At 42.2% G+C, this 13,905-nt stretch overlaps 1 protein-coding gene across 3 annotated transcripts in view; it reads left to right on the top strand.

Annotated features, from left to right (window-relative positions):
* Positions 1-13,905, top strand: part of ssh1a (slingshot protein phosphatase 1a) — a 62,063-nt gene that overhangs the window by 32,473 nt on the left and 15,685 nt on the right. The window contains exon 1 of one of the 3 annotated variants that reach the window (XM_055887105.1): positions 6,784-7,577. The exons of the other annotated variants lie outside the window; for them this stretch is intronic. Coding sequence (XP_055743080.1) covers positions 7,480-7,577 — 98 coding nt within the window. The 5' untranslated portion in view covers positions 6,784-7,479. Of the gene's footprint in view, positions 1-6,783; positions 7,578-13,905 lie in introns of those variants that run through there. 3 annotated transcript variants of the gene reach the window in all.

Raw genomic sequence — 13,905 nt, 5'->3', positions numbered from 1 at the left:
GGCCATGCAGTCGTGGGTGAACAGGGAGTACAGGAGGGGACTGAGCACGCTCCCCTTGGGAGCTCCAGTGTTGAGGATCAGCATGGCAGATGTGTTGCTACCTACCCTCACCACCTGGGGGCGGCCCGTCAGGAAGTCCAGGATCCAGTTCCAGAGGGAGGTGTTTAGTCCCAGTTTCCTTAGCTTAGTAATGAGCTTTGAGGGTACTATGGTGTTGAACGCTGAGCTGTGTTCAATGAATAGCATTCTCACATAGGTGTTCCTTTTGTCCAGGTGGGAAAGGGCAGTGTGGAGTACAATAGAGATTGCATCATCTTTGGATCTGTTTGGGTGGTATGCAAATTGGAGTGGGTCTAGGATTTCTGGGATAATGGTTTTGATGTGAGCCATTACCAGCTTTTCAGCATTTCATGGCTACGGACGTGAGTGCTATGGGTCTCTAGTCATTTAGGTAGGTTGCCTTTTGTGTTCTTGGGCACAGGGACTATGGTGGTCTGCTTGAAACATGTTGGTATTACAGACTCATTCAGGGACATGTTGAAATTGTCAGTGAAGACACCTGCCAGTTGGTGAGCACATGCCCGGAGCACATGTCCTGGGAATCCGTCTGGTCCCGCAGCCTTGTGTATGTTGATCTGTTTAAAGGTCTTACTCACGTCGGGTACGGAGAGCGTGATCACACAGTCGTCCGGAACAGCTGATGCTCTCATGCATGCCTCAGTGTTGCTTGCCTCGAAGCGAGCACAGAAGTGATTTAGCTCGTCTGGTAGGCTCGTGTCACTGGGCAGCTCACGGCTGTGCTTCCCTTTGTAGTCTGTAATAGTTTGCGAGCCCTCCAAATATCGTGAAAAAACCACATAATAGAACAATTGGTTAGGAGACCGTAAAACGGCGGGCCATCACTTCCGGCGCCATTTCTAACATAGGACGCATGACCGCTTATGGCCTCAACAAAATAAAAGGGATCCTGTTCCACAAGCCTACACAGAAAACAATGACAAAATAATTATATGAAGAGGCCTACTAAAAGGGATCCTGTTCCACAAGCCTACACAGAAAACAATGTCAAAATAATTATATGAAGAGGCTTACTATTCCAGACAATAATTATTAAAATTCACATAATGCAAAATATATATATATATATATATATATATATATATATATATATATATATATATATATATATATATATATATATTACCGTTCAAAAATGTGGGGTCACTTAGAAATGTCCTCGTTTTTGAAAGAAAAGCAAACATTTTTGTCCATTTAAAATAACATCAAGGTGATCAGAAATACAGTGTAGGCATTGTTAATGTTGTAAATGACTATTGTAGCTGGAAACTGCTGATTTTTAATGGAATATCTACATAAGCTTAGAGGCCCATTATCAGCAACCATCACTCCTTTGTTCCAATTACACGTTGTGTTAGCTAAATCCAAGTTTATCGTTTTAAAATGCTAATTGATCATCAAACCCCTTTGCAATTATGTTAGCCCAGCTGAAAACTGTTGTTCTGATTTAAAGAAGCATTAAATCTGGCCTTCTTTAGACTAGTTGAGTATCTGGAGCATCAGCATTTGTGAGTTCGATTACAGGCACAAAATGTACAGAAACAAATAACTTTCTTCTGAAACTCGTCGGTCTCTTCTTGTTCTGAGAAATGAAGGCTATTCCATGCGAGAAATTGCCAAGAAACTGAAGATCTCATACAACGCTGTGTACTACTCCCTTCACAGAACATCGCAAACGGGCTCTAACCAGAATAGAAAGAGGAGTGGGAGGCCCCGGTGCACAACTGAGCAAGAGGACAAGTAGATTAGAGTGTCTAGTTTGAGAAACAGACGCCTCACAAGTCCTCAACTGGCAGCTTCATTAAATAGTACCCACAGACACCAGTCTCAACCTCAACAGTGAAGAGGCAACTCCGGGATGCTGGCCTTCTAGGCAAAGTTGCAAAGAAAAAGCCATATCTCAGACTGGCCAATAAAATTAAAGATGGGCAAAAGAACACAGACACCGGACAGAGGACCTCTGCCTAGAAGGCCAGCATCCCGGAGTCGCTTCTTCACTGTTGACATTGAGACTGGTGTTTTACAGGTACTATTTAATGAAGCTGCCAGTTGAGGACTTGTGAGGCATCTGTTTCTTGGCCACGGAGGCAGTGAAGTCTGGAAAAATGGACAGTCTCTTGCCTCTGTCAGTAAAAGTGTTGCTTCTCCAGCTTGGCGCATGATCTGGTCCCGGACATGGTGGTAATGCACTCTAATGATGAAGGGCCTTGGGGGATCACCCTCTCTGAGTCTAGCTCACAGTGACCTATGGGCACAGTCTCTAAGAGGGTGTTTTCTTTGAGGTTAAGCATGTCCTGCAATAGTTGGGAAACAAAGTCTGCTGGACGGGGACCATCCAGACCTTCAGCAATGCCCTCCAGGAGAATGTTGTGGCGGCGTTGACGTCCTTCTAGGTCCTCGCATTTTTCTTTAAGCACTTTAACATCAGATGAAAGTGTATTGACTGTGGCCTGAAGGGTGGTTATGTCATCACTGTAAGACACAGCAGAGCGCTCTAGTTCAAGTATGGTAGTGCCCTGTGTAGCCACTGTTGCCTGTAGTGCGTCTACAGATTTCAGTTTTACTTTAATTAAGGACATTTCTGATCGGAGAGTTCTGGAGAGTTTGTCAAGTTTGTCATATACAGTGGCTTGTGAAAGTATTCACCCCCCGTGGTATTTTTCCTATTTTGTTGCCTTACATCCTGGAATTTAAAATAGATTTTTTGGGGGGTTTGTATCAGTTGATTTACACAACATGCCTACCACTTTGAAGATACAAAATATTTTTGGGGTGACACAAACAAGAGATAAGACAAAAAAACTACTTGAGCGTGCATAACTATTCACCCCCCCAAAGTCAGTACTTTGTAGAGCCAGCTTTTGCAGCAATTACAGCTGCAAGTCTCTTGGGGTATGTCTCTATAAGCTTGGCACATCTAGCCACTGGGATCTTTGCCCATTCTTCAAGGCAAAACTGCTCCAACTCCTTCAAGTTGGATGGGTTCCGCTGGTGTACAGCAATCTTCAAGTCATACCACAGATTCTCAATTGGATTGAGGTTTGGGCGTTGACTAGGCCATTCCAAGACATTTAAATGTTCCCCTTAAACCACTCGAGTGCTGCTTTTGCAGTATGCTTAGGGTCATTGTCTTGCAGGAAGGTGTACCTTCATCCCAGTCTCAAATCTCTGGAAGACTGAAACAGGTTTCCCTCAAGAATTTCCCTGTATTTAGCACCATCCATCATTCCTTCAATTCTGACCAGTTTCCCAGTCCATGCCGATTTAAAAAAAAAAAAAAAAAAAAAAAAAACATGGTGTTCTCGGGGTGATGAGAGGTGTTGGGTTTGCGCCAGACATAGCATCTTCCTTGATGGCCAAAATTCTCAATTTTAGTCTCATCTGACCAGAGTACCTTCTTCCATATGATTGGGGAGTCTCCCACGTGCCTTTTGGCGAACACCAAACGTGTTTGCTTATTTTTTTTCTTTAAGCAATGGCTTTTTTTCTGGCCACTCTTCCGTAAAGCCTAGCTCTGTGGAGTGTACGGCTTAAAGTGGTCCTATGGACAGATACTCCAATCTCCGCTGTGGAGCTTTGCAGCTCCTTCAGGGTTATCTTTGGTCTCTTTGTTGCTTCTCTGATTAATGCCCTCCTTGCCTGGTCTGTGTGTTTTGGTGGGCCGCCCTCTCTTGGCAGGTTTGTGGTGCCTTATTCTTTCCATTTTTTAATAATGGATTTAATGGTGCTCCGTTGGATGTTCAAAGTTTCTGATATTTTTTTATAACCCAACCCTGATCTGTACTTCTCCACAACTTTGTCCCTGACCTGTTTGGAGAGCTCCTTGGTCTTCGTGGTGCCCATTTGCTTAGTGGTGTTGCAGACTCTGGGGCCTTTCAGAATAGGTGTGTGTATATATACTGAGATCATGTGACACTTAGATTGCACAAAGGTGGACTTTATTTAACTAATTATGTGACTTCTAAAGGTAATTGGTTGCACCAGATCTTATTTAGGGGCTTCATAGCAAAGGGGGTGAATACATATTTTATTTTATTTTAATTTTCACATCACCAATTTTGACTTTTGTGTATGTCCATTTACATGAAATCCAAATAAAAATCCATATAAATTGCAGGTTGTAATGCAACAAATTAGGAAAAACGCCAAGGGGGGATGAATACTTTTGCAAGGCACTATAGGTCTCTTTTGAGTCCATCCAAAAGCGTCTGTGAACTTCCTCAAACGCCAACCTTATGCAATAGCTAGCCAGCCCTGAGAAGAGGCTTTTCTTCTATTGTGCTGGTGTGTGCAGAAAGCCCTGGGTCCATGAATAACCCGTGTAGCGACTCCTCCTCCGGAGAGTCTCTGTGTGGAGAGTCCTCTTCAGAGTAATCCATTACACCGTGCAAACACCTAGTGATTCAGAGGATGAGATTACTGGCAGGCTGTGCTTGGTTCAGACCGGTCCAAGTTATCTATCTGGCTGCAAGAGTAATTCTGTTAATGCCCAGTCACATAGACCAGCCCTGGGTTCTCCCTCTGCTACCAAAGCTGACCTCACTAGGCTTGTGGCAGCACCGCCTTCGGCTAATCCACTGTTCCTGGCAAAATTGATCACATATAGTTTTCCATGGGTTTTGAAGGAGTTTTCCACCTAGAGATCAGTTGACTTGAGCTCTTCCTGTTGACAAGGAGATGGTGTTATCTGTGTCCTAGAACTCCTGCCTTTGTCTATGTCAGCAAATCCTCTCAAATTAGTTGAATGACGTGTGTGTTAGAGAAAATAGGAGTGTCGTGACTTAATTATCAATCTGAAGACTATTATTTATCTAATTACCTAACTGTTTAATTGTTACCCAATTTAAATGAATCATGTAACAATTAAATCATTAGGATCTGGGGCACCACGAGAGCGGTTCTTTTAAAGAGTTAAACTCAAAGGTCTTTACCTTTCACATCTATAAACAGTTAACTTATTAATCATAAACTTGTATCATATCATCTTTCTGAGCAGTCATAACCTCATTGCATCTGCAAAAACTCGAGCCTTCAATACGACACATTGGTTTAATTATTTATTTACTAGCTAATCAAATGCTAACACAGAATAAACATACACACTTAATACGTTTAAAACAGGTCCCTAGCGGAAGCGGAATGACACAACATGGCTGCTTGTTACAAAAGAGATGGCGGGGGGGTAGAGAGGGACAGAGACATTTAACATTGGTACATTTAGAAACTACTCTCACTTACAGTAATCATATACTTTGCACACGAACCGCTGCCCTCTGAGTAAGAAATCATGAATGTATTTACGTGAAATTCCTGGGGTCGCAGTGTATCTCTCTCAGAACGAGGCTGCCTTGGAAAGGGGGTTGGGCCTTTTCGTGGCATGCTTATAAGGCTCTGATTGTCCAAACGGGTTCTTTGAAGATATGCTAGTTAGCCGTGTCGATGGTTCCCAGTGGGGTCATGAGAGAACCGTAATACGATGGTTTGATCAGAGTAGTAGAATGGTCTCACTTAAATTCGCTTTTCAAGATACTTTACCAGGGACAGCTAATCAGCCGTACCAGTGATTGTCTTAGAGGTGAGTTTATCGTCTCTACCTCGTGTTGAGATTCAACGTTCAGACCACTTTAAACGTGCAGTTGCTGGTCTAGTATGTTCATTTCTTAACCAAACATTTTATACAGTTTATTCGAAAGGGGTGGTTCCGTCAGGCTGACAGGCTCTCTGACTGCACTCAGGGGCGTGACTTGTCACTTGTACAAAGTTATCTAAAACATTTCTTAGTTCTTCGAATCACATCCCTCTCTTAACAAAAACACTAATTTTTCATATTACATGCACATCACATAGGATGGAAACTTTGTACATGTAGTGGGTATACTTTCCAAGTTACAGTATTTCCTTTTATAGCATTTTTAATCACAAAATAACAAACAATATAACATTGTGTTCTATAGATCGCCTCTGACCATTCCCCACGTTCTATGTCAGGAATATTGTGACAGTATTCGCTTTTGAATGTGTTAGTTTCGGCGGGAAAAAGTATCTTGAAGCAAAGGACATTCCTTTAGTGAATATTGGAGAGGGAGACCAGAATCTTCTCCACTTGATTTACAACAGGACGTGAGCTGTTAATCCCCACTAGTCACTTCCTCCTCCCCTCTGTTGGTGAGCGGGGGTCTGAGGAAAGTTATTCATTGCAAACCTGATCTATTTTGATTCACGTGGACAGTCATGACTTGAGTCTACCTCGCACAATAACATAGACCTAATACCTACTCAACTCTTTCTAATGTTCTCCATTCCTAACCCGCCCCAGACACACACATTACCATATGTGACACGAGTGTGGAGTGACTGACAGTAACACTGGTCTGTGTGGGACAGATGGAAGTGAGTGACAGGCAGCATTGGCCAGTCTTAAAGGAGAGAGATGGGCTGGTCCCTCCCCTGAGGTTAATGCGATTTGGGCAGAGCTATGTGTGCCAGGCTCACTGCCCTCCCTGTCCATGCTTGGCCCATGTGAGGAGCTCCCTGGCAGCGCTGCCTGGGAGTCAGTTGACTTGTTGGGTGGCATGCAGCCTCTGGCCCCTGCTAGCTAAGGAGATCAAGACATCCATTCTGAATTGTTGGCCGAAGTCCCTCTGTTTCCTTTTGTCTTTTGCAATTGAACAAGTAGCTTTGCTGTTCCCAGAGAAGGGAAGAAAGAAAGCCATTCTCTGATGTCTTGGAGAGCAGGTTTCTGTTGGACAGCAGTATAAGATCCTGGATTAGGACCTTATTTTCCCCTGCTGAAGTGGAAACCTGTTGTTGCTCTGCAGCTGAGAACTAGGACAGACACATTGTTTGGTTGACTTCTTACAATTGATTAAGGATGGGAAATGATTTCATGCTGGGGAAGAACTCATGGTGAGAAAAAGAAGTCCAGCATCTGAACTCCTCTGGATTCGTAACACTTCCGGCTATACAGTGTCTGTGCGTTTGTGTGTGAGAGAGGAGGAGGAGGTTGAGTTGTGTGTGAGTCCCTGGGGGAGGGGAGGTAGGACACATCCCTCTGCCTCAAGCTGCGGTTGGACACTGCGCTGCAGCAAGTCCTCTCAGGCAGGAGCACTCGGACTTTGCTTTTCTTCACTGCTTTACTCAAACAGAGGGACTGGGGGAAAAGTAGGCTATAGATAAATGGAGAGGGAAGGAGGTGTGCCACTACAGTGCAGCAGAAGGCAGCTGCCTACCTACATCACACAGATAAGACCGGGCTAAGTAACTGTCAGTCTGTCACCCAGGGATTGGGTCAGGACCTGAAGATCTCTCTTTACATTTCTTTACTCCGACTCTTGGATCCAAAGAAGAGGGCTGCAGACAGGTCGGGGAAGAGGCTAGATTTCTCTCCGGCTGGTCAACAGAATGCATCTGGTGTTGGAGTCCTCTCAGGAGGCTGTGCTGGAGATGCTGCCCTATTTTGTGGAGAACGCCGTGCTGACCCAGAACGAGATATGCCGCATGTGAGTTTAGTAGAGTGCTGTGAAGTTCTGAAATGGTACCTCATAGATAAATGTAGTGTGAGATCTACAAGAATAGAAATGCTGTTAGATTTCCTCATTTAGCATGTGTGGTTCTTAGACAGTCGTGCGCCCAGTGCTTCTTAGTTGTGTAGAATGGGAGGATGTGTATGACAGATAATACTCAGTGGTGTACAAATGCAATAGGAGGGCTACTGGGATGTTATTGTGTACTATGTCCTGTTTGGAACAATACCTGCTAACTTTTCTGTGTAAAATGTCATATAGCCTAGCTACTGGCTTGAAATTTCCATAGCTCAAAAGAAGAGTAATCATGTGTCCGATCCAGTGTTAATTTCGTCTACAGAAATTTCGTAAAATATTCATCAAACACCTATTTTTCAGTGGCAATTGACGAGACTGTAAGTGACTAGATATACCTAGAAAAAAACGACCTAACCCAAAGTGATTTTTCATTTCAATTGACTAAGACGGGCCAATATGATCTCTGTGGCTAAAATCTGACTAAGTGGACTGGACAATAATTTTTGGAGAGATTGAGGGCTTTTCAGTGATGAGCACAATTAATATTAGCAGCACAGATGCGCAGCGCAGTTCTGTTCAGCAATGGGAAGGATGCGTCACACCCGGCAAACACAGCCTACATCAACTGGTGAGCTGCAGGGAGCAAGCGATGAGTGTAGGTAGACAGGCTCTGCTCCGGCTCCGATTATATACACCGTGCAGATGACACTCCTGCGTCACTTTAACTAACCAGACACCACCAACCTTCTAGTACCTACACAAGCTGCTTTATGAAGTAAAAAACGCCATGAAGTTTAATAGTAAAAGTCTTGTTTTTTTCTCTCACCTGAGTAGGCTATAGAAAAGTAGTCTCTTTGAATTTCTAGTCTCGATCAACCCTCCTACTTTTCCCACTGCATTTCATATGCAGGTCCTGTAGATACATTTCCATCTTTTCCTTAGAAAAAACTGTTTTGATTCTAGCCCGTAGGCTACCGTTAAAAAGACATGACCCATACCGGTGCTACGTTATTTATTTCTATTGTACAATGGCGTGATACATTTTACATTCATAAAGCATATCGCGGGCCGTTCTAAAACAAGGCTACTTGTGGACTGGACCGTTAATCATTTGTTTAGGCTACACCTTGTTCAGTCATGTTGCATCATTTGCTAGCTATAGCTTTACAACTTGAGGCACATTCAACACAACGCAATGTATGGAACATTCAGATAGAAATATGCAATGTAGAACAAACATGCCTCTTACATGTTGAATAAGGAATAAAGTCTGCCCTATTCATGGAATTTCTATCTGCAATGTTTGAGAATTTTTCATCTCAACGTGGCCATGGTAACATTACCAGTAGCCTATATGCAAACATTTGGTGGCACAGAAAGAAGGGAAAAGGGATAGAAGACAATTTATTGACTAAATTCCTCTTGCCACTACGCTTTAGCTGACTGGGTAAATAACTTCTTTTTTTTTTAAGTTGATGTGGACCCAGTGACTTAGACTTGAACACATGGACCAGGACTTGAGCACTGGGACTCAGACTTCAGCCATAGGGACTTGTGACTTGACCATTGGTGACTCGGACTTGAGCACAGGAGACTTGGGACTCGAGGTTTATTGACTCGACTACATCATTGTGCGAAACAGTCATAAGCCCCCATTCTACTTTGGACATCAATGTGGCTCTGGCGTCTGTGGAACGTTCATAAGTGGCAATGACTTGACTGTGTGATGGTGTGCAACCCATACTACTTTGCCAATAGCCTACTTTGTGACACCATCTTGTGATTGTTCTCTCTCTCTCGCTCTCTCTGCACTTGTCTGTCTGTTTTGTATGTAATGTGCAGTATCTATCTATGTATGTTGAATTTGGAATTTTCATTTACATGTTTTATTTAACTAGGCAGATAATTCTTATATAATGTAATATTATTATTTTATCTTTCATATTTCTGCTGTTGGGAAGAGAATAGGATGTTATGCAGAAAAATGTTGGTAGGACAAGGATATGTATGTTTTGTGCACATGGAAGATTTTATGTTTACTATAAGTTAATGAGGCAATACAAATGTGATGTGACTAAAATGAAAGGGCATTTAGTTGACTAATGTCCCACTGTTTTAGTAATTTTGACAATAACTAGACAATCATTATTCAAATGACAAAAATGTGACTAAATGTGAGTGCACTCAACAACAAAAAATGAGTAGCCTAAATTAACACTGGTCCGATCAAGTTCATGCACATTACAAGCCTGATACTAATAGTAGTCATACATTTGTTATTGTATGAATTCTGCTCATTCAGAATCAAGAGCCGGTCTTTCCTGTCCTAGAAGAATAAGTACTCCAAGTGATCATTGAGGCTATTTGGCAAGTCTCTGTCACTGTCTTTGTTTGCTGTGATAGCCGATATATTTTTAGCCCTGGTTTTAGTGGAGAAGCTGATAGCAAAGTGCCGGAGGCTCGGAGACACCAGGGCAGAGGCTAGTTAATTAGACTGTCTGAGTGTGGTTCATGGTGGTGGACATAGGGCTGGTAATTTACATGACAGGAGAGAAAGATTCACGTTCAACACATCGTCCAGTTTCTCACTGTGGTTTCTCACTGTGTTTTATGCGTGCAGCCTATTTAAATTGATCATACAGCAGTGTACAGTTCATTTGGAAAGTATTCAGACCCCTTTTAACACATTTTGTTACGTTACAGCCTTATTCTAAAATGGATCAAATTAACATGTTTTAAATTAACATCAATCTACACACAATACCCCATAATGACAAAGCAAAAACAGGTTTTTAGACTTTTTTTGGAAAATGTATTAAAAAATAAAAACCGAAACATTATTTACATAACTATTCAGACTTTTTTGTATTTTATTAGGATCCCCATTAGCTGTTGCAAAAGCAGCAGGTACTCTTCCTGGGGTCCACACCAAACATGAAACAGAACATCAATAGACAAGAACAGCTCAAGGACAGAACAACATACACTTTGCTATAAGACTAAAAATTGAGCTCAGGTGCATCCTGTTTCCATTGATCATCCTTGAAGTTTCTACAACTTGATTGGAGTCCACCTGTGGTAAATTCAATTGATTGGACATGATTTGGAAAGGAACACACCTGTCTATATAAGGTCCCACAGTTGACAGTGCATGTCAGAGCACAAACAAAGCCATGAGGTTGAAGGAATTGTCCGTAGGGCTCCGAGACAGGATTGTGTCGAGGCACAGATCTGGGGAAGGGTACCAAAAGATTTCTGCAGCATTGAAAGTCCCCAAGAACCCAGTGGAACATAATCTTAAATGGAAGATGGTCAGAGAGGTGACCAAGAACCCGATGGTCACTAACAGAGGAGCTCTAGAGTTCCTCTTTGGAGATGGGAGAAACTTCCAGAAGGATAACAATCTCTCCAGCACTCCACCAGTCAGGCCTTTATGGTAGAGTGGACAGACGGAAGCCACTTCTCAGTAAAAGGCACATGACAACCCGCTTGGAGTATGCCAAAAGGCACCTAAAGGACTCTCAGACCATGAGAAACAAGATTATCTGGTCTGATGGAACCAAGATTGAACTCTTTAGTCTGAATGCCAAGCGTCACGACTGGATGAAACCTGGCACCATCCCTCCGGTGAAGCAAGGTGATGGCAGTATCATGCTGTGGGGATGTTTTTCAGCGGCATGGACGGGGAGACTAGTCAGGATCAAGGGAAAGATGAACGGAGAAAAGTACAGAGATCCTTGATGAAAACCTGCTCCAGAGCGCTCAGGATCTCAGACTGGATTCACCTTCCAACTGGACAACAACTCTCAGCACACAGCCAAGACAATGCAAGAGTGGCTACAAGACAAGTCTCTGAATGTCATTGAGTTGCCCCAGCCAGAGCCCTGACTTGAACCAGATTGAACATCTCTGGAGAGACATGAAAAAACCTGTGCAGTGACGCTCCTCATCCAACCTAACAGAGCTTGAGAGGATCTGCAGAGAACAATGGGAGAAATTCCCCAAATACAGGTGTGCCAAGCTTGTAGCGTCATACCCAAGAAGACTCAAGGCTGTACTCGCTGCCAAAGGTGCGTCAACAAAGTACTGAGTAAAGGGTCTGAATACTTATGTAAATGTATATTTCAGTTTTTATATTGAGTACATTTGCAAATAATTCTTAACCTGTTTTTGCTTTGTCATTATGGGGTATTGTGTGCAAATTGAGGGAAAACACTATTGAATCCATTTTAGAATAAGGCTATAACGTAACAAAATGTGGAAAAAGTCAAGGGGTCTGAATACTTTCCGACTGCACTGTACTATTACTTATGTCCTCTGATGGCTGACCCCTGCCAAAATAAAATGAATCAGTGATTAAATAGAATTTCTTAGTCTCACTTAAACCAGCCATATAGTCATTTCAAAACCTGACCTTTTTCTTTTAAGCGGGGTCAGTTATACCATAAGGACCCCTTATTCATGTCCTCATTACATGTAGTGCAACCAGACCACTTATGGTCAGTAAAGTTATTTACTTTTGATAGATTTAAACAAACAATATTGGAATCACCCTGATCACAACCATAAACTATCAGCTCCACCTGCCTTATAGATTTAAGATAGAATATGAATATTTCAGTTTTTAAAAAGCTGATTTTGCTTTGTCATTATGGGGTATTGTGTGTAGATTGAGTCATTTTTTTCTTCATTTTAGAATAAGGCTGTATGTAACGTAACAAAATGTGGAAAAAGTCAAGGGGTCTCGATACTTTCCGAATGCAATGTATATATACTATCGAATAGAGAATAGGATAATTACTTTAATTTCATTTTTTAGTAAGAGCGAAATACTGTAGTTTTAGAATGCTATAGGGTTAATAGAATGATATCCTGCTAAGATATCCCAGGTTATGCTGAAGAAGGCTCCAAGTGATAGGCTAGAAGGTTGAGGTATAAAAGTGTTTGAGGATTCTCTAGCACATACAGAGAATCCTAAAGTTTGAAGGAGGTGCTCCATCTTTTATAGATTTAGCTAGTTGCAGCTCTACCTCATATTCATCATTCCCTGACAGGAGTGCCTCCACAGCCTAATAAATCTCAAAACAGGGTCATTTCAGCAAGCCATGACACCCACCATCTCAGATATATTTTCTGTAGTTAGAAACGGATAAGATTAGAATTCCTGCAGCATTATTTTGTTGAAATATAGTTTGATCTCTGAGATTTAATTTATTGCATCCAAATTGTCCATTTTAATTGATCAAATTAATATAATATTCAATAAATGTAGTTTATTGGTCCTATTTGGACCAATTTTTTTTTTTAGAACAATGAGTAAGACATGAGGAATCCAAAGAAATGGCCAAAATATCCACACACAGACCCCCCCCTATCCCCACGCTAATCCTACCCCATGAACAAGTATATAGTTTCAGTTTTCCTTGTCTAATAAGTAGTATGGAGCTGCAGCTCTGAGTTTTGTTTCTTCATCCTATGTAATATATTCCCAGTGATTTCTTTCTTCTTCCTTTTTTCTTTTTTTCTCTTCCCCCTGTTAGGATGGGACTTAAACCTATCAACGTCTGACTAATTTCTCTGAACGGTGAAAAAAACACCCCCAAATTCACTGGGATTACATTACATAGGATGAAGAAATTATACTCTGAGCTGCAGCTGCTCCCTACTACTTGTCAGACATAGAGAACTGATACTGTATACTCGTTGTTAGGGTGGGATTGGCATGGGGTGTGGGTGATTCGTGACCATGATTCGTCATGTCTAACTCCTTGTTCGATTAGAAGTTTGGTTCAAATAGTCATATAAATTAAAAAGGCCTATATGGGTGCAATCAATTAGATTTAATTCCTCAGAAATCTAATATATTTAAATAAAATGTTACAGGAATGCTATCTTTCTAACAACCGAAACTATTTCAGAACAATCTGCGATGGTGGGTGTCAACCCTCTTTCTTGTGCATTTTGAGGTGGAATGACCCAATGGGGAGGAGAAAAGACAAAGTGAAACAAAAGCGCTTGTGATTAGCGGCCGGCCACTCCTATGGGCCCGTCACTGTGGAACGCTGTCTCTGTGGGTGGCACAAAGCAGAGCCTGTTTTCGGCGTTATCATATGCTTGGGCAAGACCTCCTCCTCCTAGCATGGAAACAGGAAGTCCAGTCAGGGACAGACAATCGGGGAGGTGGGTGGTGGAATGACTCTGGGATGGTTCTTGACCCTTACTGGGCTGAAATATGTGATCTCTGAATGTTTACTTTTAAGTCAGACTTTTGCCTTTGGTTGCTCGG

This window comes from Salvelinus fontinalis, chromosome 28 (genome assembly GCF_029448725.1).
Source record: "Salvelinus fontinalis isolate EN_2023a chromosome 28, ASM2944872v1, whole genome shotgun sequence".
NCBI lineage: Eukaryota > Metazoa > Chordata > Actinopteri > Salmoniformes > Salmonidae > Salvelinus > Salvelinus fontinalis.
The sequence above is the reverse complement of the archived record's forward strand: the minus strand, read 5'-3'. Positions and strand labels throughout refer to the sequence as shown.